Source organism: Falco cherrug, chromosome 2, assembly GCF_023634085.1.
Source record: "Falco cherrug isolate bFalChe1 chromosome 2, bFalChe1.pri, whole genome shotgun sequence".
In the NCBI taxonomy this organism is placed as follows: domain Eukaryota; kingdom Metazoa; phylum Chordata; class Aves; order Falconiformes; family Falconidae; genus Falco; species Falco cherrug.
The window spans coordinates 93,362,438-93,390,145 of record NC_073698.1 but is presented as its reverse complement, the minus strand read 5'-3'; the positions used below and the strand labels follow the sequence as shown (position 1 = coordinate 93,390,145).

General features: G+C 43.8%; 1 protein-coding gene across 3 annotated transcripts; it reads right to left on the bottom strand.

Annotated features, from left to right (window-relative positions):
- Positions 1–697: 697 nt before the first annotated feature.
- ACE2 (angiotensin converting enzyme 2) lies at positions 698–27,230 on the bottom strand. 3 transcript variants are annotated; one of them, XM_055703157.1, is made up of 19 exons: positions 26,905–27,230; positions 23,760–23,918; positions 21,223–21,316; positions 20,457–20,600; positions 18,995–19,107; positions 18,345–18,453; positions 17,520–17,617; positions 15,835–16,004; positions 13,982–14,208; positions 13,035–13,179; positions 11,356–11,454; positions 10,567–10,689; positions 10,032–10,204; positions 9,009–9,067; positions 4,684–4,784; positions 3,616–3,732; positions 2,196–2,390; positions 1,424–1,558; positions 698–1,019 (listed from the first exon to the last, which is right to left on the bottom strand). In XM_055703157.1, exons 1-18 carry the CDS (start codon positions 27,097–27,099, stop codon positions 1,438–1,440), a joined length of 2,442 nt encoding a protein of 813 aa, XP_055559132.1. In that variant the 5' UTR covers positions 27,100–27,230; the 3' UTR covers positions 698–1,019; positions 1,424–1,437. The 3 variants fall into 3 exon arrangements, with proteins under 3 accessions (XP_055559132.1, XP_055559131.1, XP_055559130.1); XM_055703156.1 differs by having other exon boundaries at positions 1,433–1,558; XM_055703155.1 differs by having other exon boundaries at positions 698–1,558.
- Between the last annotated feature and the right edge of the window lie 478 nt (positions 27,231–27,708).

Here is a 27,708-nt window from a genome sequence, read left to right as displayed (position 1 = left end):
CAGTTGATCAGAATCATCTGCCTACCATTTTGAACCGTCTCATCTAAGGGTCTTGTCTATTAAATAGCAAGTAAGCGCGGAACATTAGCAAATAGTGCCCACAAAGTCCAGCTGTATGTTTTCAGTTATATTTGACATTTTCTACAGTTTCTGATCATTTTGGAGGCCCATGAGTTTAAGAGCCTGTGCATTTGCTGACCGTTTTTCATGCAGGCTCATGTTTGCTGCTGGCTCAGAATGCAGAACTGAGTAGACGTTTTGTGCCTTTCAGAGACCCTGGTGTGTACAGAACAACTGCACTGGCATGGTGGCAAGTACGGCACAGGACCTACAAGACACAGATTTATAGAAATGCTGCCTAGAAGGGACCTTTGGAAGTCATCTAGCTAAACTTCTCACTCAGGGTGGGACTGTCCCCACCGCTCAATCAGCCATACATTTGTCTACCTGAGCTCTGAACACTTCTAAAGGTGGAAATCCCACAACCCCTCCCAGAGCAGCAGGCAACCTGTTTCAGTGCTGCACTACCCTCCCTGTGAATAGCTTTTCCTTTCCAGGTGCAACCTGAAACCTCTGGAGGCTCAATCTACTCCCTTGTACACAATAGTGCAATTTGTATTTGTAGTATGCAGAATTTGTGATACAGTATGTGGAGGCAATAGCTAAGGTACTGAAAAAAAGAAAAGAACTTTGATCATTTAATATTAAGGAAGTTTATTCCACTTTTAGACTACAACATAAAACGGATCTTTTTTAATTTTTTTTTTGAGGGATCATGGGCTACTTGGCCTCTACAATACTTATCAAGCAAACAGTTAGAAAAATAATTTATGTTACAACTTCCTAACAAAGTTCCAGTGTTAGTCTTCAGCCAGTATCCACTTCACATTGATACAGATTTTCTGAGGTTGCAAAAATTGCAGTTATTTCATATCAAATTGAGCTCTTCACCACTAAGGTTCTTCTGGTGGTCAGGCTTTTTTCTTACAGTCTGTTACATACACTTTTGAGGTCTCCATCTGGAAAGTTCAAGACATTCCTCATGTGTATTAGGAGTATGTGAGTTATTCTTATGTCTGTCTTGAACAGTATATAACTGTATACTTCCAAGCTTTTGTATCTTATTACAGAAGAAACAAAGAGAAGTTGGATGCAGCATACTTACAAAAAGCAGCTCAAATAGTGTGTAGTATTATGCACATAATTCATGGAAAAGCCACAGGACATACATATCTTCAAGTTTTGCATGTTTTCTAGTTACCGCATAAACAGCACATTTAGGTGATGCTGTCTCTGAACCGGTAGATTAATGGTCAACCAGAAGACTTTATGTTTGATGACATCCATAGTGTTTTGGTCCTTGCTAGGCACCATTGTTAAAAGTAAAATGAAAAACAAAAAAAACCAAACCAGAAATCCTTACTGTACCCACACCTTCTAGAATGATGTTTGTGTCTCTTCAGATGGCTCAAAACCCATGTTGCTTTTTCCCACATCATCGTAAGGATTCACCTGTTCACAGTTTGAACCTGCTTCACTCCTACTTTCTCTTGCTCTCCTGTAATGAAAATTTTATATTAGAAGTTTCTGTTCTGTTCAAGTCCTTTTAGATCCCAAGAATCCCCTATTGTAAAAAAACCCTGTGTTCAACTGGGAGTATTTCTGTAAAAGAAATTGTGTTGGTTTTAAGGGGAACTGTAGCAAACCTACTACGTTCTTAGAAACCCCGTTAACGGACATAAAAAAAACAACCCAGCTATATTGCTGTTAATACAGTATTTAAGGAAAATTACATTACCGGACAGCCTCCAACAAGATTACTGAAAACTGCAGGTGCTGATGAATGTGACCAAATCTGGTGTCAGGGAAGGCTGTGTTCCCAGCAGGCCACTCCATCCACCTTGCAGTGAGGCTGGCAGAAGCCTGGCCTCACTGTGGCTCCCTGTGGCCACAGCATCCAGCTGCCTTGGTTTAACCGCTGATGGGGAAATTGCACTAAGCTGCCAAACCTGCCATGGACTGAAAGGCAGGGAGCTGAACTTTTAACTATCACTGTTGATGGGAGGGAGATAATATGCTTTAATTCCATAACTTCCTTCAGTTAGATTTGGCAACATATTTGTAAGCACACTGATGATTCAATCACTGGGCCATCTCCCAGTGGCCATGATCATAGTATCAAAAATATTACTCACTTTTTGCGATCTCTCTGCCCAGTGATGATCAAGACAATAACTCCAACGACAACAAGGCTAATGACCACTCCAAATATAATTAACCAGATGGTGACTGGTGGTTCATAAGGTGTGGCCAGAGTTGGAAGTATGCCCACAAACTCCAGCGTGTTATCATCCAGTTTGAAAGCCTCATTGATTCGTGCCCGAGACATCCTGCCATCAAGAGCAAATGCAAAGACTTTCACAGGCTTATCAGAAGGAAATAAACAGTTTTCAGTTGTTTTATAAATCTCCAGTGTGTCAATTTTCCCCTAAATAGCTCAGCTGAAAAGGCTGCATAGGAGGTACTGCTAAACTCACTCCTTCTGGGATGGGGCGGTGAGTGACAGCCACAGTAATTTAAGCCCTTAACCTGTTGCAGCTTGACTGACATGTTCAGACACGGTATGAACTCTTAAGCTCAGCCTTAACGTTTATCACAATGAGGCAAACTGCCTTCTGATCTCCCTCTCTGTTTGTGTTTTGCCTCTCATTCTCTTTACCCTAAGCTTCTTGGCTCCCCGCAAGTTTCTTGGACACATGACAGAAAACCTCATCTTCGGCATCTTTATACCTGTTCCCCCCCTACTGCCTTCCACAGTTTTGATTCTTGTGTTTTTCCTTTCCCTGGTGTGTTTTCTGTGTCTTGTTTTCCCCTGAACTTCTGCTTCTGCTGCTGAGTGCTAACCAGACAGTGACTTTCATAGCCATGTTCTTTTCCCTTGGTTCACCAACTTACCTCACTGCTTTTTCAACCCCATCTCATGTTGCTGCTGCTTTTAGATTTGTGCACTCTTCATTTCCCACTATACAGTATCCATGACCATCTGCAGAGCTGCAGTTTTACTTACCATTTTTACAGCAATGACTTACAGTGGTGTCATACTGTGCTATAAAAGACCTCTTCATTGACCCATAAGTGGAAACCAGCTCCTGCTCTGACCTCTTCTTTTCTGTATTATCAAATACATCTGACCGTCTTCCTAATACACCATTATTCTGGAGTCCTTGCTAACACTGATTCTTGCACTAAATTTTTGCTAGTGAGAGGAAGAAAATGTGCATGCATGCACACACCATTACTGTGCTCTGTATTTCAGAATATAAGATCGTTCCTGTTCAAGTTTGAGCAATGACATTTTCTGGCAAGGCATGATGCAATTAAGTTTTACAAGCCCCCTGAAGCATTTTACATTGGCTGTTGTCCAAGACACCATCAGATAGATGGACTGTTTTCCTTCTGTCATAACAGTTTCTCTCGTCACACTATTTCCATGCTAACTGCAGAACTGACTTTCTTATCACCCCTTCTGCCTCAGCTGACTTGAGCAGCTCTTTCCCTTCCATTCTTCCACATGGTTGTTGGTTGTTTTTTTTTTCCCAGAGAGCAAAATCTCACCTGATGGCATCTTCCACATCAGCTTTGGGCACGATATCACTGATATTACCTGGCATGCTGACAGTTAGGTAGAAGGACACCCTTTGCGTCTGTTCCCCAACATGAATGTCTGTAAGTCTGAATGAGAAACAAAAGGGAAGGTTTTTTTTAGTTGAGATGACACTAGCTTTAAATTCGGGCAAGGGAACACTCGTGTTTGATCAGCAATGCCAAGGGATTAGTTTATGCTGAGTGAATGCTTCCTAGTGACCTCAACTGGGAAGTGAAATCAATTTTCCTGGCAGAATTTTTTTTTCTGTGTGCTAATTCATAACTTTAGATGGAGAAAGTCTACCCAATACCTGAGACAATCCTTGGCGTAATTTTACAAAGCACATAATCAGGTGCAGAACAGAGAGTGTTTGGAGCAAGCCTCATGAATAAGGTGATCTATGAAGTACCAAGTGAAAAAAAATATATATTCTTCCTTATATTCTGCTTGACTGATGTTCTGTAAAGTAATATCAAATAGCTTAAGTAGATAGCTTCTGAAAATTTTTGGAGACCTAATAAAATGTTGTTTTTCTTACCAAAATCCATTTCAGATGATAGATTTTATGGTTGTAAGTCAACCTAGGTAAGATTAGTATGTCTGCGCAGAATTCTAGTGCTTTATAATCAGTAAGTTTATCTTTCCTTGGCCCAAAACCTCTTGGATATTCAGTATCACACACATACATTGTTAGAAATTTTATTTCAAGTCAATGTATGTTCCCTGATATTGCCATATAGGTGTCAGGTACAAATTCTCAAGGCTTACTTCCACCACTGATAAGCAGTGGGAGACAAAGCCTTCTGCATCCATTGAAGTTATCTAACTTTAGCATGTTACTCCTAAACTTCAGACTCCTGAGTGGAAAGATAGCATATAACCAAGCTGGCATCTTGCCTTTTACAGCCAGCTGATGTTTGACATTGTTTGCTATCACCTTACATTTGACAGAAGGTACAATTAATTCCACCAATTCATGACGCTAGTGAACCAGAAGCAATATAGACATAGCTGGCACAATTAAGCAAGCCACTCACTGAAAGTTAACTTGCTGTTTCTTCACCTCTGCAAAGTATTTTCTCATGGCATAGGCAATGGATGACTTGAACAAGAAGAGCTCATTTTCATCCCATTCATACTGCAAAAATAGCGCAAGAGAAATTCATCAGAGATGGCAAGTTATCTGACACTAAGCAAATCATTCTAAAAAGGAATAGCAATTGTAATGCTTGGCATGCACTTCAGTATTATTTATTTGCGCCATGATAGCACTTCAGGAACCTACTCAAACCCTTTAGCTCCGTTAATCTTGTTGCTCTGCTGGAGAACAAGCAAGCAGGGATCCCTGCTGCCAGACACTGCACCATGCTGTCCCTCTGCAATTTCTGGTACTGTTACAAGTGGCTGCCTAAAATGCTGCAGTCCCAGCCCATCTCACTGCCTTATGGGGAGCAAAGACAGCAGAAGCGATATTACTCCTAATAAATATTGTGCATTCTGTTTGAAGTCTAAAGATTTCATAATTTAGATCGTGTTTTAATCACATAACTTTATCTGCAGACCTTTTCTTTCAAGAAGGAGAAACTTTGGGGTGGGGTTGCTGCGTGAAGGTGGCTTATTTATTTGCTTGATGAGCTGGGATTTTTGTTTGGGGTTTGTTTTGGTAAAAAACTCTTTGCATCAGTATTTCTGCAGCAGGGATATATTTGCTGGTTTTCCCTAGAGAATAGATACGTGATATTAAAAAATATGCACTGGCCCAGTGCAGGCTTCTCCTGGCCTGCCCTGTGAGTCCGAAGTTATTTGCAGTAGAAGTCAAAAACAGCTTCTCTGGGCAGGAACTGAGCGCTGTACAGGGGGCAAAAACCACCACAGCAGCTGATAATGCAGCCTGGTCTGTTGTGCAACCCCACATGAGCACGAAGGGAAAATTCCTGTTTGAACTCCGGTGGCATTTTTTTTTATCCCCTGAAGGCCGAGATTTGATTGCGTTTATAGTGCCTGAGCAGGAGTGCCTGTAAGTGCTGCCAGCGATAGTTTTACAACTGCTCCTGAGTTTCTCCGGTATCATTCAGGAAGGTGTGGTAGAAGGCAGCTCTGTTGCAACAGGCTTTATAAAACCCAGCTGCATTTTTCAACCCTGGCCTCCTCTTGACACTGATAAATGAAGAGAGAAACGCATGGCAGGAAAGAGCAGAAAGAGCCCACTGTTGTCAGCCTGTGCAGCATCAGGCGCTGGGAGACGTGCAGGTGACCCAAAGCCACTGCTGGGCGAGCAGCCCCGGCGGCGAGCGGAGGGCAGGGGCTGTGCCAGCTCTGGCTGTTCCCGCTAGCAAGGGCTGGAGCTCCGAGTCACCTTGGCCTTGGCAAATGCCCCTGGCTTTCTCCTGCTGGCTGAGGGGCAAGCAAAGCCCTGCGCCAAAGCACTTCTCGTTGTTATTGCCGCTGTCTCCGGCAGCTGGCAGTGTTCACCATCACAGCCTATGACCATGTGGGGGTGTTTGTCTCAATTTTTCATTTATTCCCAGCATCTTTAGGCTTTGCAGTGTTTTGATTTGGTTTTTTAATCAGGAGCTAATTGAGCTTGACTCCTCTATTGCTGCTTTCTGTACTTAACATCTTAGCTTTTTAATCATTTATTCATTTCCGTAGCATATATTTTGTCTTTTTCAGTCTAATGTATTTTAATTGCCACTGTGCCTTTCAAGGGCCTTTATAAATACCATTACAGGCTGTGTGGGTGGGAAGTACCTGGCTGGCTTCTGATCTGTGCTTCAGTAATGACTGACTACCCACATGCCTTCCCCAGGCACCTCAGAAACCCATCTTGGTGCTCACTGGTCACTACAAAGGCTGCTCTGCTTTCAGAGCAAAATGAACTCTGCCGAGCACCTCTGCTCTGTTATAGCACGTTCCCTCCAAGATCCCACATGTGACTTGAAAGATAGTGTAAGTCTGCCCCTGATTCAAAAAGGATTTCCCATTGTAAAATACATCTAAATGCGGAGCTGTCAGCCTGCAAGCATTCCCTAACACCATCTTGCATGTCAGCCTTTTACAATGTCATCACACATAGGATATTGATCCACTGGGGAATTCTGAATTAATGTTTGAAAGGGGGGGTCGCATTTCCAAGTGCTGGTCAGGGGACTGAAGCTCCTGGAAGCCTTCATTTTCAGACTCCAAATGATTCAGCAGGGGTCTTGTAGCAGTTTCCCATGGGAGGGCACTTTCACAAAGCCCCTGCTGAAGCAAAGCTGTGGGTGTTTCAGCCTCATCAGCTACTCTGGTGATTGCTCCAGCTGCAGCTTTAATCCCATCAGCCTGAAAACAATTAGCAGGGTAATTGCGGCGGCGCATGCTCTGGTACAGCCGGTGTAGACCTATCCCTGAGTTTGTCTGGGTGCTTTATCTGCCAGGATATTTGGGCTACTGAAACTTCCCTGCTGGTAGCAGCCGGGTTGTGTAGTTGAGAGGGGCAGGAGCTCCTGCATGAGCTGCAGCTGCCCCAACTGCTGCCCCGGTGCAGCTCTCCCGCTGCAGGAAAGTGTGGGGGGGTATGTGTGTAGGGGGGGTGGATTCTTTCCCTTTCTGCTCTATCCAGTATTAAAGAGCCGAAATACAAAAAAATTTGCTGGCATACTCAGAATGCTTTCTGCTGTCCTAACAGTGCAAAGCAGCTCGAAATACATCTTAAACAAACAGCTGCACCAGATTCCTAGCTTCTGTGTGCTGTGAGCCACATAAAGCAGCCAAAACATACTGTTCTGGATAGCTGGGCTGAGATTCCTGCCCGAGGTTCCTCCTGCCTTTTCTTTATGCCAGTTCATGCATGTACCATTACCCACTGCTGGCATACCAGCATTCAGAGTCACACCCCTGGGAGCTCAGCCATAAGGGAAATTTGTGGGTCGGCAGAAAGCTACTGAATGGAAAAGGTTTCTTGCAAATAGGTGATGTGGACTGATTTCGACAGGAAAATGCAGGGCTCGCTCTTCAGAGTTTCGGAATACAATAATTCAAATTAAGTAATCTGTATAAGATTGTTTTACAGCTGCTCAATTGCACAACAAAAGACTCTGATGGCAAAAGGCAGACATAAAAATGGTATTAAGCTAAACATTAACCATAATGACTAATAAATGTGTTGTAATATGGAATCTTTTCATGCTGTTGATACCAGTTTTGAATTGTATCTAACTCGACTCAGCAGTCTAGGAAGCAATAAAACTCCAGTGGGGCTTACATGTGAGAGAGTGATAGAAGTAAGAGTATCAATTCATATGAAAAATGAGCCTGTGGTATTGTGTCCTTGCTAGCCCAATAGGCTCTGACGTGCAGATCTAAATGACCTGCCTGATGACATGCTCATTCTTGGAAAATTACTAATGTTCTGTAAGGTGAAAATGGCTATTAACAGGAATGAAGTGTCTGCACTTAGCCTTCTATGCTGCCTCTGCGAGATTAACGTGAAGAGGCACAGCTAGAACAAGGAGCAAATTTTCAGCCTGGGTTAAGCAGATGGGCTAAGCCAATGCTCTGTTTAAAATCTTAAAAGCCATCTTCGGCTTTGATGAGTTTTTGCAGTTGCTGTAATACATTTTATTGGACAAGCTGGTATAACTAGGGAAAGCTGACAAGCTCTTGGGAATGAAAGCCCTTCTCATCTGAAACAGAAGCAGCTGCATTGCCCCCTGCAATCTTAATAACAAAGCTGTCTCTGCATAAGGGTTGGAGGGCAGGGAGGCAGCCAAACATAGGAGGGCCTGGAAAGATTACAGAAAACAGACAAACAAAAATCTGTAAAGGAATGCTGACAGAATTGTTTCAGTGTGAAATCAAGAGCATTTGAGAACAGAGTGGGATTCAACCCCTGTTTCAGCACTACATTTAAATGTGAACTAGCTGCTCTAATGATAACTTCTGAAGGTAGCCAGCACAGCCATGATAATGGACATTAGAAGAAATTAGGTAGAGGCTTTACATAGACACATCAGCATAGCTGGGAAAAATATAGCCGTTTACAGGTACATGGGCTCTCCCATGCTAGCGCCCAGGCTTGTCCTGTAGTAGGTAAAAAATGATCGGTTTCTCCACAGATTAACTCAACTCATCTAGCTGAGATGTCTTTCTTAAAATGGGTAGGTTCACTCCTTGGAGCAGTCCCTCCACTCATTGTAGAGGGAATCTTAACCACAAACACAAGACAAGACATCTTTTATGTGATAACCCTTCACCTGAGCTGATGCCACTCTTCAGACACAATGATCAGCTTTACCCTGCCTTATTTTCTGAGAGCCATTAGCACGACATCTTGGTTGCCCTAGCAATGGGAAGAGTGCCACAGCACAAACACACTTACCGCCTGGTCCCCCAGTGCTGACTTCAGGCTGATGCGCACTTTGATGGCATTGTCAGAATCTGGTTTAAAAAGGAACAAAGGCTGTGTCAGAGCTGCAGTGACACAAAGTCTGTCCCTGGGAAATGCTGGGATGGCTAGAGTTTCCTTACAGGTTCTCCTGCTCCCCCTGGCCAGTTTGGTGGGATTGATCTTGTTTTCCTTCAGCCACCTCTACTGCAGACACCTGCACCAGAGACATCAGCCACCCAAGTCTGGCTTTGAAGTAGACAGAGCGAGCACATCTAGAGTGCAGTCCTCTAGTCTTCTTTAGACATCTCCCGAAGGAAATGCCTTTTTTCCACCATTGGGAATGAGCGGCTCAGATGTGGATGTTGGTGTCTGGTTAGGTGAATCCCAGCATTAGAGACTGGCAAAGCACTGCAAGAGTTACATTGCTCTCCAGTACTGACAGTGATTACACATATATAACCTGGCTGGTTCAACACTCAGTTTCACCACAATAGGCTGAAAAACGCATTTTTCCATGGTCTCCTTTTCATCCCCTTGAGCTCCCTTTTTTCACTAACACATGATGGGGTGGGGTGGGGTGGAAGCAGTAACTCTTCTGTATTGGTTTGCCCCTATGACCCCAGATCACAGTCCTCTGGATCCCAAGACTGATGGCTCCCAGCCCTGCAGAGCTGCCACTCTCAGGCAAACGCCATGCAAGTCCAAACCTCTGGTCTTTTTTCCCTCTGCACAGCCATTCCACACAATTAGTGCTGCCACTATTAAAAATAAACTCTTATTTCTGAAAACTGGGTAAGGCTCTGACAAACTTCCTATGTGCTGACTTCTCCGGCTTTGGCCATAAGGAAGCCAATCTGCCTTCCCCTGAGTAAAACTTACTGTCAGTGTGCACCTCCCATAACCCTGCTTCCTTAGAAGAGAAAAGCCTTCAACAGCTACAAGAGAGAGGGACTTTGCTGATAGGGCTTGTGAGGACTACCAAGTGTACTTAATTCACCTACAAGCCATACGTACATGGAGTCCAGTGTGTTTTCCAACCAACGTATCTGCCAGAATTGTTTTTTTGAAGCCATTTATATAAAGGTTCGAAGTAGTGGAGCAAGGGTGCCGCATTCATATATTTCTCTCCTGTTACATTTTCCAGTGCTTGAGTCCAGGGCTTGGATCTGCCTAATTCAAGCAATTGTCTGTGTATGTGGAAAGAGAGGTAATATATGTTATTGCCATGTTTAAACCAGACATCTAGCAAAACAATCTGTGATTGGTATCAAAGTTTTCTTTTTTGTGCTTCTGGATTTTGTCCTTCCTCCCATCATTCCTATTAACAAAAATAAATTGTTTTCCCATTAACAGGCAATTAAACCTTTGATGTTTAGATCCTCAGTGTTTATAAATTTAGTCTACTTGTCAAAATAAACTGAGTAGATATGTGCTAGATTTTTGAGCTAGGTTCATTCTTGATGCAACCTCATTGAGTCCAGAAGCTTTCAAAGATGAATGAGGCTTTGTTATATTCTGATTTATTACGTGTGAAAAATTTGCTTTGTACCTCAAATTCTGACCAGCTGCACTGGAGTTGGTAATGTCACATGTGTGAAGAGGGCCAGTATGGTTAGCTGCCTTGCAAAGTGCCTCCTGAAACTGGAACTGATAGATGGTCCTGGTGTAATACCTAAAGGCAGGGCAAGGAGAAGGAAGGAATATATTTTGTTAGTTGTCTGGCAAGGAAACTCGTAAGCCCTTTGGAAAGTTCTGCTGCATCAGCTGGCACTCCTGCTTGGGAGGCTGCACTGCAGGGAGAGAGTCCAGTTTATATTTATAGGCTATGCTAACTCAGATTTAACAAAATGCGAAGAATAAATGCAGCAGAAAAGCCCCAAATCTGTTTGCTGCCACAAAAACCAGGAGCTAGTAAGGTTTCTAAGGCCCAGCTCTCCGCTCCAGCTGAGTCCTCTAAAATGAGATGGCTGGGACATGGAGGGACATCCAGAATTAATTGTTTCAGGGTTGCATGTGCGTGGCCCAAGTGATAGTAATATGGGGCATGCTGTCTCCCCAAAAGGCAAGCACCTCATACAGATGTGCTCCCAACAGTGTAACAGCAGCATGAAGCTTTTCTGCTCAGCCAGAAGCTCGGCAGCCTCTTCGCTGCTCAGAGGTTGCTATGGAGCAGCCCCTGATGTCCGCAGAAAAACTTCCACTGAAACCAGTGACCTTCAGTCAGGATTTTAAACAAAGTAAGATTGTGTCCTGAGATTCTCCAGTAGATGTTTTAGGTAGTCGGGGTATGTTCTGTACCCAAAACTTAAGTCATTAATTAAATTAAACACTGAGCTACCTTATGAATGAGTAATCATTGGCCACATGAAACAGTGCTGCAGCATCACAATAGGTTTCATCATGAGGCACTGGTTCAACAACGCCAACTATTTCTCTCCTGGGGAAAGGAAAAACACAGGATTTCTGTTAGATAATAAGGAAAAATAATCTGACTTTGCTCTTCCTCTCTACTGTCTGATACATATGGGCACCTTTCTCACTTCCAAACAGAATTACATACAGCTTTCCAGTAACCCCAAAGGAGTACTGCTCCACAGCTGGAGACCACAGAAAAGAAGCTGCTTTGAAACTGATAGTGCAAGGAAGGGATTTACATGATAGCAAGGTGTGCAGGGAGTTTAGTGGTATGAAATAATCTACAAGGCATGAGCTTCACACACACCCCTCATGCCCTGCACCACCCTGAGGTTGGAGACTAACCTTTGGTGGGTTGGTGCTGGGTAAGTGCATGCAGAGACTAGGTGACCCAAACTGTGTATGCCCTGCTGTGCCACTGGGCTGGAGATGAGGTTTCTCTTACTTTCCTCTCCTGAGAGTGTGTTTCCTGAGCAGTACTATGGAAAAAAACCCATGCCCTACATTCTGAAAATGGTAATAAGCTTACATGGTAATATTTTCCATGAACCTGTATTTCAAGGTCTTTTTCCAGCAGAAAGCATTGCAGTGCTGCTACAACAGACGTGATAAGCTTCCCTAAACAATTTGTCATTCTCCATTTCTCTGACATCTCTGCTACTTTTGCATAAATCAAAGTTGATTTTTACAGTGGGTCAGGAGGTTTGCTTGTATCAAGTTTTATCATAGATTTTGTTTGGTGATGGAGGCTCACTGTTTGTGTTCATCTTTGAGTGCAGACTCAGTGTGGGACTTGTTTGGTTTCTCTGCATCTTTCTGCCCCCATGTTAACCAACCCAAGAAATGGCAGACTCATCTGAATCAAACCGCTTTTTAATCTCGAGCTCCAGGGTGCTGAAAATAGATTGGCAGGTGGGGATAATCTGAAAAGGCACCTTTGGATGTTACTTTCTCAAGGGAACTGTATTTTCTTGATCGAGAAAGGTGGTATCTTAATACATAATAAAGGAAAGAAACGGTTTGGAGTTTTTTAGACAATTTGCCTCCAAACCCACTCCAGAATGGGGAGGAAACACAAAGCAGGGCAGTGCGCACAGATATTTTGTAGAATGAGATCTGTATGCATCTCAGGCTAGCAAGTAAGATGAACTTCACTTCCCACTTGTCCTTAAGGAGGTGGGGAGCGAATCAGAGCATACACCTGATGAGACTTAGGGAAGCACTGTGCGTAAATTATGAAGATGTCTTGGGGCATGCATCAGAGGGACGGCAATGTTGACCCTGGGATCTGGACATCCCATGTGAAGGCCATGGGCTGTCTTTATCAGAGAAGCTGACATTAGAAGTGAGAAGAAATTCTGCCAAGAAGCAGGGTAAACTGCCCAGGGCTGTACACAGTGTTAATGGGGATACATGGTCTGTGAGATGTTGTCCACACCATGTTGAGTGTTTCTAGCTGGCACTCTACCGGGCTTTGTAGAAACACTCTGAGAGACACATCCTGCCCTACAGGGGCACAGGCACCTCAGTATGTTGAGTAACTATGAAGGACTGATTTTGCAGGTTCATTTGCAAAAAATCCTCTTTGTTTCTCAAACTTACTTCATCTCCCACCACCGCTTTGTCCATTCCTGCTTTGTAATCTCACCCCTAAACACCATCCACCTCCACTTCTCCAGCATGTAAGTAAAAGGCATTGTTCCAACAATCGTTAGTGCTTGTTTGAGCAGAAAGTTGATTTCAGTTTCTGAAGAGAAAAGCAGTTAAGGTAATGGTTATGGTAGCAATTAGTATCTGATTAGACAGCTAAAGTCGCTTCCTTTTACAGCTAATGCTTACATCTGGTTTGAATTACAGATTTTTCACTAAGGAAAAAGTGGAAGGAAGAATAGTATTTAAAAAACAAACATGAGAAAAGATTGCTTTGGTATTACATACAGGTTTGTCTCTCTTTTCTCCATACCTCTTGAATAATCTAGCCCTTTAGCATTTGCATTTCACTGTCCTCCACTGAAAACCTTCCCATGTTCTGGGGAATTTTGAGCTGAAGACATCTCAAAATGTACAAAATATGCATCTCCATCCTTACAAGGTAATACCCAGAGAAGCCAAACTGCATTATAATCAGGACCCACCTACACTGTCCACTCAATATTCACTTAAGCAGGAGATGTAGATCTCAATGTTTCAGTTTCATTTGACCTTCTAAATACATACCTTGATAGACATATGTACAGATTCATGCAACAGAAGTCAAGAAGATTTGTTGAGGCTTATCTAAACAAACTATCAAGATTTTTGGATGAGTTGTTCAGTACTGAAGGTAATGAAGTGCTAGCTATTTATTTCTAAATTATGTAGCAGCATTATAAAGTAATCCTGCTTTATGATGTGATCTGGGAAAAAAAATATATTTCTGATAAGTTAGTGGGGTAAGATTTTCGGAAGCCTCTTGGTTGATCACTCAGTTTACAGACACAATCTTCTGCTACAAAATAAGGCCTGCAAGTGTTTTCACTTAAATATATGATATTCATGCATTTATTTACCTTCATCCTCTTGGAAAGTTGGCTCTAGGAGATCAAGAGATTTCAAGTGCTGAGGAGTGGCTGCAGAAAGTGACATAATTTCACCCACTGCTTCGTGGAAGCCTTCGTTGGCCCCATCTCTCAGCAGGAAGGGCTGCACAGAGTACGCCATGTCGTACTCGATGTGGCCCATCTCGTGGTGCGCGGTCAGGAAGTCGTCCATGGTCACTTTGGTGCACATCATGATCCTGCACACCAGAGCAAAGTGTTTGTGGTCGGAGAGATGGTGGCTCAGCCAGCTGCTGCCTGAGCTCTGCCTGCCACAACTGCGGCACAAAGCAGCCCCTCGCCCCTCGCCAAACCCGGGTGGCCGCATCCTTGCAATTCCTCCTGCAAGAGCCAGACTCAGAGGGGAACTTAGAAAAACACTTTCAGCTGCGTTGAAGTTGTGCTGGGAGTTACAGAAAATTGCTTTTTGTGAGAAGCAGCTGCTCTCTGGCACTTGGCCATCTGACACTCACTGTCAAACTTAGGCAGATAGTTAATATTAAATATTTTAAAAACTGCATGTCAGTGACTCCTGCTCCTTCACCCTTGTGTAGGTACTATTTAATAAAGGAATTTCTTCCCAATACTGTTCCCTTTCACCTTCCCCAGACTGCTGAGGAGCGAGGTGCAAGGCTAGTAGCTTTCACTAGGGCTTTTCTGGGGACTACCCTCTCTCCCCAGGTAACTGCAGGGACTGAAAGAGGGAACAGAATTTGCCCCAGGAGACTTCATTGTGTATGAACTTGCTGTCCCTCTCCTTTCCCAAATATGGAAGAGAGAGATGGATTTTCATGAAACTGGATATATCTGCTAAAGATAGACAGTGGGCTCTCAGGAGGTTTTCACTTGCTACCCAGGGTCCCTGTGCCATTCCTGCAGAATGTGCAGGTGTCCACAGATCTCACTGACATCCACAAGCACCCACATTTCTGCTTATTCCTTAAGCCCGAGAACATAAGTCATTATTTCTCTGATTCATCTAAATAAGTCAATTCTCTGATTAAATTTGAGAGTAATCCTTAGATCTTCACAGAAAAAAATTACACAGAAAGGTTTACAGTCCCACAGGATCCCTGCTTTCTTGTCCTCATCTCTTATCAGCCAGAAAATAAAAAGGAAAAAAAAGGGGGAAAAATTATAACTTAAACCAGCATGGTGCACCTTCAGTGAAAATATAAATGTTCTAGGAGATGGTATAAAAAGGAGTGTGCTGGTTTTGTCTGGGGTAGAGGTATTTTTCATCACAGTACCTAGTATGGGGCTATGTTTTGAATTTGTGCTGAAAACAGTGTTGATAATGCAGAGATGTTTTATTTACTGCTGAGCAGTGCTTACACAGAGCCAAAGCATCTTCTGCTTCTCACCCCATCCCACCAGCAAGCAGGCCTGGGGTGCACAAGAAGCTGGGAGGGGGCAGAGCCAGGACAGCTGACCCCGACTGACTAAAGAGATATCCCATGCCATATGGCATCATGCTCAGCAATGAAAGCCTGGGGGACAAAGAAGGAAGTGGGGGACGTTTGGACTGATGGCATTTGTCTTCCCACATAACTGCTACATGTGGTGGAGCCCGGCTTTGCTGGGGATGGCTGAACACCTGCCTGCCCTTGGGAAGTGGTGAATGAATTCCTGATTTTGCTTTGCTGGCATGCACAGCTTTTGCTTTACCTATTAAACTCTCTTTATCTCAGCCGATGAGTTTTCTCACTTTTACTCTTCTGATTCTCTCCCCCATCCACTGTGAGTGGGAGTGAGTGAGCAGCTGTGTGGGGCTTGGTTGCTGGCTGGAGCTAAACCATGACAAGTGGTCATAGTAATTACAGTACCTGTAGTCATTTTTCCCCAGATCCCACGCCGTAGGATGGCAAGCAACCTTCCTGTTGTCAGTCGGCTCTGTGAGCATGGAGTTATTCCAGAAGCCCTCGGTCATTTTCTCAAGGCCAATGGAGGTGAAGAAGGCTTCAGCAGCTTTGAATATTTTCACTGCATCCCATTTCTGAGAGAGACAGTGCCACCATTAACTGCTGCTTCTGCACTGAGCCTGTACCCGATGGTCGGATTAATGCAGGACAGCTGACTTCATATTTATCTCCCAGTGACATATTTATCTCCCAGAGATCAGCACCTGACTTACTGAGGGTAAGACGGTAATGTCTGCCTTTGGCACTTCTGTAAATTCTGCTGGGAACTGGAATTAAGTGTTTTCCCTGCAAGCAAAATAGGTTTCTGCACTCAGAGGTTCAACAGGTATCACCTGACCCAGACCAGAGAAACCCTCAATAAAAGATAATGTAGTGAAGATAAAAAAGGCATTCCAGTCAGCAGCATGTCAGATCTGGGATCTGACCCTTCAGCCACTTCAGTCAGGGACAACTCATTTGAGGGAGTGGAGCTGCACTTTCGGCAGGTGAGCACGCAAGGAGATCTTGGCCAGAACCCTACAACCTGGCAAATGTGTCTAGAGGAGTTCCTTATCAGGTTGTAACTGCCTGTGAATGTCCAGAATATTTTTGTTGTTCAGCACTTTTATTATTCTACATAGCAGGAGCTCTGCATTTACTGGGATGAGTTTTCACAGAGATTTAGGTAGCAGACAGCTCAGCTGGATGAGAATCCTAAACAGGGCACATCCACCAGGAAGGATGAGTTCAGCCTTTGTCTTGAGGCTCTGTAAATAATACTTCCCTCTGCACAACTGTACCTCAATATACACAAATGTATGACTACAAGGGGGTTGGTACTCTAAAATAGAGGTGACATTAATGCAGACTTGTGCAAACTGCTTATCAATCAAATTTACGTATTCTTTCTCTTGCCAGCATAACATTTGCATGGAGTTCTCCCTACAAGAGGAGGGTAGATTTCAGGTGAATAATCACATTTCGAAAATCAAATTCCACCAATCACCTTTTATTTTATAAAAGGAATGAAGCTTAGGCAAGACTTACAGAGTTATCTTCACCCATGTTCTTGGTCTGGTAAAGGTACTATCACAGCTGTTAGCACTACAAATCTCAAACACAGACCTTATGGTGCTATGCAGTTATCAAAAGATAACAGGCAGCATTGCAATTTCCTAGCTGTATCCAAATAAACAAGACTGGCAAAAAAACCCACCCTGCAATATACAAACTATTTGATTATGGTAATGGCTGGCAAAGGTCATATTTAATACCAGCCAACTCCATGAGTCCTGAAATATTTCTATGTACAAAATACATCTCTTAACAGATAGGTGGCTCTGAGGAAAATTGACTTGGAGCCAAGATTAAGCCAGTCAAAGAGGGTGGAGAAGAAAGAAAGGACAACAATTAAGGGAAAATGTACAGTGGAAAATGAATGAACACATTAAGGGGAAGAGCAAAAAAGGATGCAGAAAGCAATGCTTTGCTGGTGGTGTGTCACCTTAGGGCAGCTATGGTTTTCTAGAGAGCAGCTGACATGCAGTGTATAATTTTTTATATCGTCTAGATTTGTTGCATAATGCATATTGCATAAAAGCATGTCTTACCTTTTCAACCATTGCAGAAGTTACGTCAATGTTTGGTTTGGCTGGATAGGGAACGGTCAAGGCATACAGATTTGTCCAAAATCTACCCCACATATCACCTTCAAAAAAGAGAGAAACATAGAATACTTTAAATTATTGAATATGTATTGTTCAAAAGTGCCATCCAGTTCTATGAACTGTGTGGTGTCATAAATAGGGACTCCTATACATCTAAACAGGTCTGTTCCAGATGTGGAGGGCAGCACTTCTGGAAAGGCATGCTTATGTCAAACTTAGATCAAAGATCCCTTTACTCCCCAAGATCAGCTATCCTGGTACAACACAGTTTCAGGACTGATCACCTTCCTAAAGCTCTATTCACAACTGAGCACCCCATACTATTAGTCCATGTGATTGCCACTGCCATGTTCGTGTATATTAAAGCTACAGCAGCTTGATGTTGCATGCTTTGAAAGCAAGGTCATGGAATATGTGAGCTTAGGATAAGATTTCAAAGAAAAAACAGGTCTCTGAAACTCTCATTTCTAAGGAAAACAAGTGCTGCAGAGAGAAGGGAAATATCCCAGCCCAGAGCTGGAGCTTTGAGCTGGATGTTGCCAGCTCCAGCAAGGATGAGGACACCTGCCTTCCCCACCTGCCTCTGCTGCTAAGCACCTGTGTCATCTCTGCCAGGGACTTCTCCATTTCTCCTCTCCCCTTCTCTTATCTGTAACCTGTTTGTTAATATCCGGATCAAACAAGCAGATTACTCCCTTCCCATGTGCCTTGAAGGTGACTGTCCTGTGTACAAAGTCAGGTTTGCGCGACATGGCCATGTTGACATACCCAGCAAGTGAGCAGGGAGGCATCCTGTGGAGCTGATGAGCTCGGGGCCATAGACCTGCTCCAGCCGGTGCCTCACGTAGGCATGCAGCTGCTGGTACAGAGGTTTTATCTGGGGGCAGAGGAAGAGAAGCAAACAAATTGTTCTCTCTTTGCTCTATGCTACTCATTCCTCCTAAACAGAGAGCCTCAAAGCTGTCTGATGAAATTCTCCCAGCAGGTAAGTGACCCCAAACCTGCATCTGAGCTTTGCCCCCTGCCTTGGGGCTCAAGCGCTGAGTACAGATCCTAGCCCCAGAAGTCCTGCTCAAGTACAAGGGAGGGAGCATTGCTAATTTTGGATGCAGAGTATCAAGGACACCGTCTACCCCATGGGAAACATACCTCCCCACATGGGCTCTACCTGGAGGACAGACATAGATCTGCAGAGCTCCCTCTTTCCCAGCCTTTGGCACAGTGTGGCCTGAGAGGATCAAGCCGGTCCTCGAATGGCTGCAGAGGTAAAAATGTCATATATGTCCTCCAGCATCTGTTAACCCCATGTAGACTGAGGTTAGCCAGCTTCGAGCAGGTCTGATCTTCCTTCACAACGTCAATATGTGAGACCACTATCACAAAACACAACCCTGGTGAGAGCTTGTTCCTGGCTCTACCTGCTCAAATGTTTTCTCCACATCTTTGATCAGCTGGTCACGGCTGTATTTGTATTCTTCTGGATAGTCTGCTTCATAATTTGCTCTCCAGTAATCCCCATAGTCAGAATAACCTGTAAAGCATGGATGCATCACATCAGGACATCACACATGGCACTTCTCAGGCCTGCAGGAGCAGTGCAGCTCCTTGCTGACACCATGCAAACCTGCAGCCTTTACCCCAAAGCAAAGCAGTAAAGCGTGAGGTGCTCTTGGGTCTAGGGGGAAGGAGAGTGCTCCCCCGAGGCTCTATCCTATACATGTGCAGGTACATGAGATTTCCAAGAAATGCAGAAACTGCAGTTGTGGTTATCTGCTAATTAGGATCATTCCAACTGGAGATGGAAGTCAAAGGAAATCTTCACTCCTGACTGGAGCTCCTGCAGCTGTGAGGGAGGGCAGCCTCTACTCACGCTGGATACTAAGGGGTTTTCACAGAAGGTATAAGCTGGTGAACATTGAATATGAGCCCCCTCCCCCAGCAAGAAAACCACCAGGGAAGGTGTATGCACCAGGACTGAAATTCAGCTCCCAGTTCCACTAAGTCTTCCAGTCCACTGAGCTCCATCAAGCCTGGAGTAGAAATGGCTCATAGATGAGGTTCTTCCTTAGTGGTATGGAGGAAGGTCATAATGACTATATCTTAATGTTTGGGGTTTTCCTGCCTAACTATTTGGAATATAATTTCTTATTCCTGGTGTCTAGTTCCAGCCTGACAATTTTCACAAAACAAGGAGTATAGGAAAGTAGGTGATACAGCTGCAGTTTGGCCAAGGGACAGATCATGTAACTACATCAGAAGCTATTTCAGAAGACCAACAAAGAAAATTAGCAGCCACCTGCCATTGTTCCTTGAAAATACAGTTCCCTATGATTTCTGTGGAGACCTCTGACTGGAAGCACACTCCTGCTAGCGCAAAATCTTTTTTAATCACCTGCCTGTATCTGCTGGACCAGGTCTACAAAATCTGATCATTCCAGTCAGGGCATAATGCTTATAATTGTACCACTGCTTGTGGCTGGTGGAAGAAGGTCAAGGCCAATAGAAAAGAGGAGATGTCGCCATGACTCAACAGCACTCAGTTGTTTAAATTGAGTGTGCTTGCCCATAAGTCACAAGCAGCGCAGTTCTGGTTAAGGTAGTGTGTAATGAAGAGCACTGATACGTTACGGCACTTAGGAAAGGTGCCAGAAAAGTCTTCCCCCATTTGTTCCAGGCTGGTGGCAAACCTCTGATCTGGTCAATGGCACCTGTCTGCATTGCCTTTCACTTTGCAACATGCTCATCAAGAGCACATTATGCGTAAAGTGCCACTCATCAATGCGTTAAAAAGTATGGGTTTGGATTCCTGTGCAAATTGTGCAAAAACGCAGTATGTTAATTTCTTGAAGCCGGAAAAAAAGAAAAAAGAATGTGACTTACTATTAAGCTTTGCAACCTCATTTTTAAGTTCAACGTACTCTTCATATAATGGTCTCATCATCCTGGCAACATCAGCTCTCCAGCCTTCCCAGGCCCACAGTCTTTCATGATAATCTGTGCTGGAAGCCATAATAATGTCCAGACCTTGTCAGAACAAAAAAATTAGTACTAGCCCTTGAAATAGTAGAATCTCTTTATTTTTCTAGCACAGCAGGCAAATGAGCCAAAGAGAAAGACACTTCATGAACAAAGAAGAAAACACTTTCTGTTTGATATACTGAAATATTCCATTATTTTATTGCATCCTTTTCTGATTTAAGGTTTTCCCTTTCTTCTCTTTAAGGGACATGGAGCAGATCATGAGTTCCTTAAATGCACTCTCTGCATTAGCTTCCCTTAAGCTGGTAGCATTCTTGGGACTGATGTTAATACAACATTGGTCCAACAAGACTTTGGTGTCAGGGGAAAAAAATAAACTTTCTGTGATGTAGGAGAACCCCAGGTGACAGGCAGGCTGTCACACAATCTGAGCAGTCATTCCCAAATTTTTCTACTACAAATAGGAGACAGTATGTCTCACGGGCAGCGGACCCGCTGGAGGTCCCTGAAATGCAAGGTGCAATTCAATTATGACTAAGCTTTAGATAGCAGGCTATATCTGTTGAAATTACAGCCTGTTCTCCTGCAGTTAGGAGCCACCCTTGGGCTTTTTCTTTTTGAACCTTCAGTGTAAAGGACACAATAGGGGCAGTGGTTAATACCGTACCTGGCTCCAGCACCAAACACTCAGACGGTTCAGTGATTTTACAGACGGTCCCGGTGCTGTACATGGTACTCATTGTATTTAGCACAGTGCCCAGCTGCAAGTTAGATGCAAGATAGCCTGTTAGAAACCCACTCTGTGCAAAATAACAGCAATTATGCTAATTCCTTAAGACCTCAATTCAACACTTCACCCACCAGCTTAACATTTAAGCATATGTTTAAGCTCAGTAGAGATTAATGAAAGAATTTGCCTAAATGTATTACTGAGCTAGGACCTAGCTCGAAAAGACAGATTATCTCCCAAATATAGGGTGTAATCTACAGGTCCTTAATATCCAGTCAGACAGAGCTCTGGATTTAATGAGCACAGACTGTCACGAGAGAGCTATCAATACACATCAGTAATAAACCAGTGAAATTTAGCAATGTACTTCCATAAGCATGGACGCACCTAAACTTTCCAGGTAGGTCATGGTTTTGAATGGCAGCAAAAAGGGCCCCTGCTGCAGAGGCTGCCAGGCTGACTGTTGCTTGTAGTTGTTTTTAACATCACGTCACGCTGATAGCACAGATCTGCTTATACTCAATTACAGAGAAGTTACAGTTCGTGTCTTGGGTCAGCTGAAGGCCAAATGCATCTGAAATCATTCAGCTTCATCCCAGAAGCTATGCTATATAGCTCTGATTTTATTTTTTTTTATGTTTTCATGTTTTCATACCTCAAGAAAAACATGTACCACTTTTAGCTTTTCCTTTAGGACTTTGCTATTTCTCATTTAAAGCTTTAAAACAGCACTACATAGAGATGTCAGTGGGAGAGGCAGTTAATGACTAGCTCTAACTTTATCTCTGTCAGCATTAAAATAAGTGGTGCCCAGGGAAATTTTAGTATCAGTGAAAAATATTTAAATATTCCTATAAAATCCCATCAGACTGTACCCAAAGTCACTTTTCAAGCAAGAATCAACAATTTCAGCCCCAAAGGCCATTTATCTAGGAAATTGCAAGTGTCTAAACAGGGAAGGTACTGAAGAAAATACCTCCTCAACAGAGACAACATTACCATCAGTCAATGCTATGCTCCAAAATAAATATGTTTGTATGAACTGTCAGCATTCCCACCAAGGTAATTCATCTTTCCAGAAACACATCTCATTTGGATCAGATGGGAGGTCCAGCCAGTCCACTGCTTTTCTTGCATGGTGGTTAACACTGCTGATATTAGCAGAAAAATCTCAGGATCCTTCTATAATCAGGACTGTAGGATCCCCTAACTCAATGCTGTGTTTCAATTTGATCTTCAGCAAAAGAAAAATAATTTAACCCTCAAGGGTTATAAATCCTTTTTGAGTCTATGTATCTGCTTACTCCAATTCCACATATAGCCATTAGCATATACATGCCTGTAGAAGAATGGCTGCAGAAGCGTGGCCTTAGAATCTCTGAAGATCTGCACAATCCAGACCTGGTATTAGAATAGGCCTGTAATCAGAATTGTACTGAAGTTGCTGTGCTGAAGTTAACAAGAAAGGTAGCCTTGAGCTATTCTTGAATCCTGAGACCAAGTAATTATGTTGTGACAACAGGCCGTGGCTGTAACAAGATACAGCTGCTGGGAAAGCAGGTGCAGGGCCAAGAAAGATGGGGACCGGTATGGGAAAATAGGGAGTAACAAACTACAAGGCTGAAGCACAGCAACACAATTGGCTACATGGATAGAATGCTCATTTTAGTCATGATAATTAGGGGTGTGAGAACCGCGCGCGTTTAGAGACTACTAACCAATTATACTTCTGCTTTACGAATATGCATGTGTATCGGTTCTATATAAGTAGTGTTAGAAACTAATAAAGTTGAGCAAGATGCATAACTCGTATTGAGCGTCTTCTTGACTCCGGCTAACCCTTCTTCCAACACATGCCTTTTACATGAACTTGTCAATGGAAATATCAAATCTCGCTATGAATCTTGTTAAATCTTGCTGGCCTTCAGCAGCTTTCTGTGGAAGGAGGTCACCAACCTTGCCCAGTTTCAGGCATCCCAGGGTGCCTGCTACATAGAAACATTCCCTCTTTTTCACAGTTCAATAATGCAACATGTGCAGAAAAAGGAGGACTTCCTCCACCTCCACCCTTTTGACTCATTGAATGTCCTTTCACCCATCTCTTTCTGTTCGTTACCCTATGTCTGGACTTAGCCAAGCACTTAACCACAGGTCCTCTTTTCCTTTTATGACTAATCTGACCATTTCTGCAAGGAAAAGACAACTCAGACACATGTGTGCATCTGAAATTCATGGCATGGATTACACATTGCAAAACCACTGACTTAAATGGGAGCCAGTTTCCTAAGCCAGACCACCCCTCCAGCCCTGTACTGCTATGAGCACCTCGTACAGGTACATTCCCCACACTGATGCTGGGAGACAGCATCGTCCCAAGACAAGCAGGGTAGCAACAGCACTGCGCCCTTGCTTGGGGATGTTGTGGGAGGCAGCCCAACTCACCTGATGAAAATGAGCTACATTCAGCAACTTACTCTGCGGTATTTTTCCAGTGACAGCACAGATGATCCTCTGAGCTGGAGAGCCTGGATCTGGAGCCTGGTGAGAGCATCCTGGATGCTGGCTAACGGGAAGCTGCTGGCATTCCTGGAGGCCTCGTCGTAAAATTCAGACCACTTGGCACTTGCCTCATTCTGAAAGGGGTTCACACAAACCCTGAATTACTCCACCAAAAGGGTGTAGCAGCCTAATGTACTCAGTGGGCAAAAATATTACTTCAGGGAATAACTTCATTTGTGGAGACCACCTGTGGATTGCGGGCTGAGCACTTGCACTGCGCGGTGAAACAGCTGGCAAACTTTTTGGCTTTGTTTTATTCACACATCCAGATAACCATTTTTCTTTGGAAACAGCAAAAAGCAGGACTGTCTTCTCACACCATGCTTGTTATAATTGATCCAGCATCACCTAGCTGTGTTCCCTGCTGTTCTAAATCACCACGTATGCTTCCCTTAGTGCTGTTCTTCACCCACCTGTACCTAACAGAAACCAGATGTTACTCCCCATTTCTGCCTCAGTAGCAATGACAGACATCAGCCAAGATATTGTTATTGAGTCTTTACATTATTAGAGTATAACTTTCTCCTGAAGTTTTGGAAAATAAAAGATTATACTTGGGCATAGGAGGCTCTAAATGGGCACCTAAAGTGTGCACGCAAAACCTCGATATTTTGCATGAGATTGCTTTTACTGTTGCTGCAGTTACATAACATGACACGGGAAACTCCCAAATTTCCATGAACAAAGCAGCACTGTAAGAACATTATTTGGATTTGGGCACGTCTTACTTTTTTTTAATGTATTTGTACATAGTTTAGCACACCAGCACCCAAATGACAACAAGAACAGTACTAATTAACCTGGGTCCGTGGGACAGTTCAATTAATTGTGATCATGCCAGAGCTTCCTGCGTTGTGGAGATGGCACCTGTAAGGCTCATCCCTCCCTGATGAGGCATCAGGAAACACCAGTGTCATACTGTGCCCGAAGACCTCCTTCAGGCACGCTTCACCCCTGTACAAACACATGGCAAGGCCTGGGTTGTCCAGCCCCATGCAAAGGACCCTCCGTGACTGCTTTAGGCTCTGGCAAAGAGAAGCAGTGGCAGACATAAGCCCTTGGCAGCTCCATCCCCGTGTCTCCCCCTGCCCATACAGCCTCTCTGCGGGAAGGCAGCCATCACCAGGAGGCTTTCCAAACTCTTCCCTTTACAGAAGTGGAGCAAACAGCCCTTACGCTGCTCAGCAGTTTGCAAAGCACAGTGAATAGGAGCTTGATAAACACCCAGAGGAAGAGCATCACTGTGTAAATCTGTTCCTGAACTCCTTGTCCTGAGCAGGGATGGAGAGGTGCCTTAGGAGCAGCAGGGCAGAAGAGAGGCTCTTTGGCTGCAAAAGCCAGGGGAAAGAAGTTAGCTTGCTGTCTCATTTTTCCCCAATTAGAGGAACTGGTTGCTAAGTCAGATGAATAGTTATGGGGTTCGTGGCCCAATTTACAAGAAAAATGGATGGAAAGGAGCCAGAAGGGACAGTATTCATTAACTCTCCTCCTCCAGCAGAAAGGGAGGAGGGGAAGCAGTGGGTTTATTACAAGTGCTATTGAAGAGATCAAGCGAGAGAAAACATTCTCTCTGAGCACTGGACTAATTGGCTCTTATTGCTGGTATCTCCTCATGTATTTTATTATCATCTCATTAATGCTGAAAGTACTATATGGGGCTTTCATTTTACGTGTTTGGAAACATTACAGTTTAAGTACCTGGTGCCCCAGAAAACAGTCCAGATTGACAATGATTAGTCATTAGGATTTCTTCCAGCAACCAGTCTCCTTGCTTTAATTAAGAAATATGATAATTAAACCATGTTATAATTAAGCTATAAGATCACAAAGTGGAAGACTTAAACCATTATGCAAAAGTAGATGTAGGTTGTTCAGCTTAATTTTTATGCTCTGAATCATTTTTCTCTAAAGCTTGAGTTAACTTTAAAATGCACACAACTACAGAATTCAAGGTGTTTTTCTTCACCCTGAAAGGCTTCAAGGTTATGAGATGCTAGGTTGAGGTGTGGCAGTATCAGTAACCAGCCAGATCATGGCTGACTGCTCTTGATAAACATGGTACTTGCCTAGAGACCCTGCTGGCTGGGACAGCTAGAGGTTGGTGTGGAGAAGCAGGGAGAACTGTGTTGCAAGATAGCGTAAGTACAAATGTTGTGGTCCTTCCTGCAAATAGAAACTGAGTTTCAAACCAACGTATTAGACCACTGTACTATGAACTCCACTGTTGGTGTTTGGAATTCCGTGATCTCACTTCATTTTTCCCAGTTTAATACCTCCAGGCAGCCTACCAACAGCTCTGACTATGAGAAGAGTGATGGGGGATGACGGGGAAGGTATCCCACTGGGTAAAGGGTGTGGACTGCTATGTAAAGCTATCAGCAAACATTTAATAGAAAGTCTACATTCAGAAAATGTTGCATATCCAGCAAGAAGTAAAATAATTCCAGCAACAGAGAGGGCATTGTCTGTGTCAGTAAAAAGCCTGGTGTTAGTTCAGTTTCATGAAAAGTGGGAGACCTGAGCTCATGTGGGCACAAGAATCAAATCCCATTCCCTCATGCCGCAGGGCAGCGCCTGGCCTGGGCCCTGGGAGAAGACCATCCCCTTCGGGCTGTGCCCTCTCCAAGAGGAAAGGGGCCCCACAGAGAAACGCCATGCCGGGAGGCACTGCTGGTGGTGGAGTCTGAGCAGAAGAAAGCGTCTCTCTCCATCCAGCTCAGATTGTGGGGCCGAACATGCAGTACAACCTGGCCTTTCCCTCGGCTCACCAGGGTGACTCAGGGTGATGGCAAGTGACAAGTCCAGGCTCCAGCCATCCCTGTGAGGTGCGAGGGCAGCCCGGGCACCAGCCCTAGGCTGTAGAGGCTGGTAGTGGCCCAGGCACCTCCAGTGAGGCATTGCGACGTTAAAGCGAGCCCCTCTAGCCTCCTGAAACTAAACCACAGCTACCAAAGAAGTAGCACTCCAATTTCAACCAACCTCAGTGGAACCAAAATGAACCAGAAAGTAGCTGTCATATTCCTAAAGCAACAGTAAAAACCCACAGGACAGAGCCCTTACCATTTTCCTGGCAGTCTCCTCAGTGATGTTCGTGTTATAGTTCCACGTGGCGAGGGAGCTCTCATAGCTGATATTTTCTGCCCTCCTGTTAAACTCTTCTAGAAACATTTGGGCTTCTTGTGTGACATCCTGAGGGGTCACAACAGTGCTCAGACCACAGAGAAGCCAGAGGTGGACAAACATCTTCATGTCCATGCTGAGAACCTCCCAACGAAGTAGGTTTCCTCAGGTAAGCTTCCCTGTCAGGCTCTGTCTCATCAGCCTTCAAGCATGGCTAGCATGGAAGAAAAAAGGCTGAATCCAGTTTGCTGGGCCTTTTATAGGTTTTATCCATTGTAGGAGAGAAAGGAAAAAGTTTTTTATAAAAAGCCAAATAAACAAAAGTCAATGATTAACTTTGGAAAAACATAATTACTCCTGCCATTTTATGGCCTTCTTATAAAAGGCTTTTACTTTTGGTTAATGTTTCCCAAATGTGCTGTCAATGATACAGCTGGTCACTTTATCTATAGCCTGCCCATGTCTTTGGTAGCTCAGAATCTGTGAATCCTTTAACAGTGATGTAGAAACTTCACTGAAACACCAAGCCATGAATGCTAATTCCCAGGCAGGAAGAAACCCCGGTTAGCCTGACGTAGGGTACCTGGTTGGGTGTTTAGGCCCATGTTTTAAAAGGCTCTTGCACAGCCCAAGTGATTTGGAGAACATACCTCATTTTCAAAGCAACTAGGGCAAATAAAACCAGATTTTTAAACATGTTCACTGAACCATCAGAAAAAGTAGCAAGAGATTTCATGGGATCAC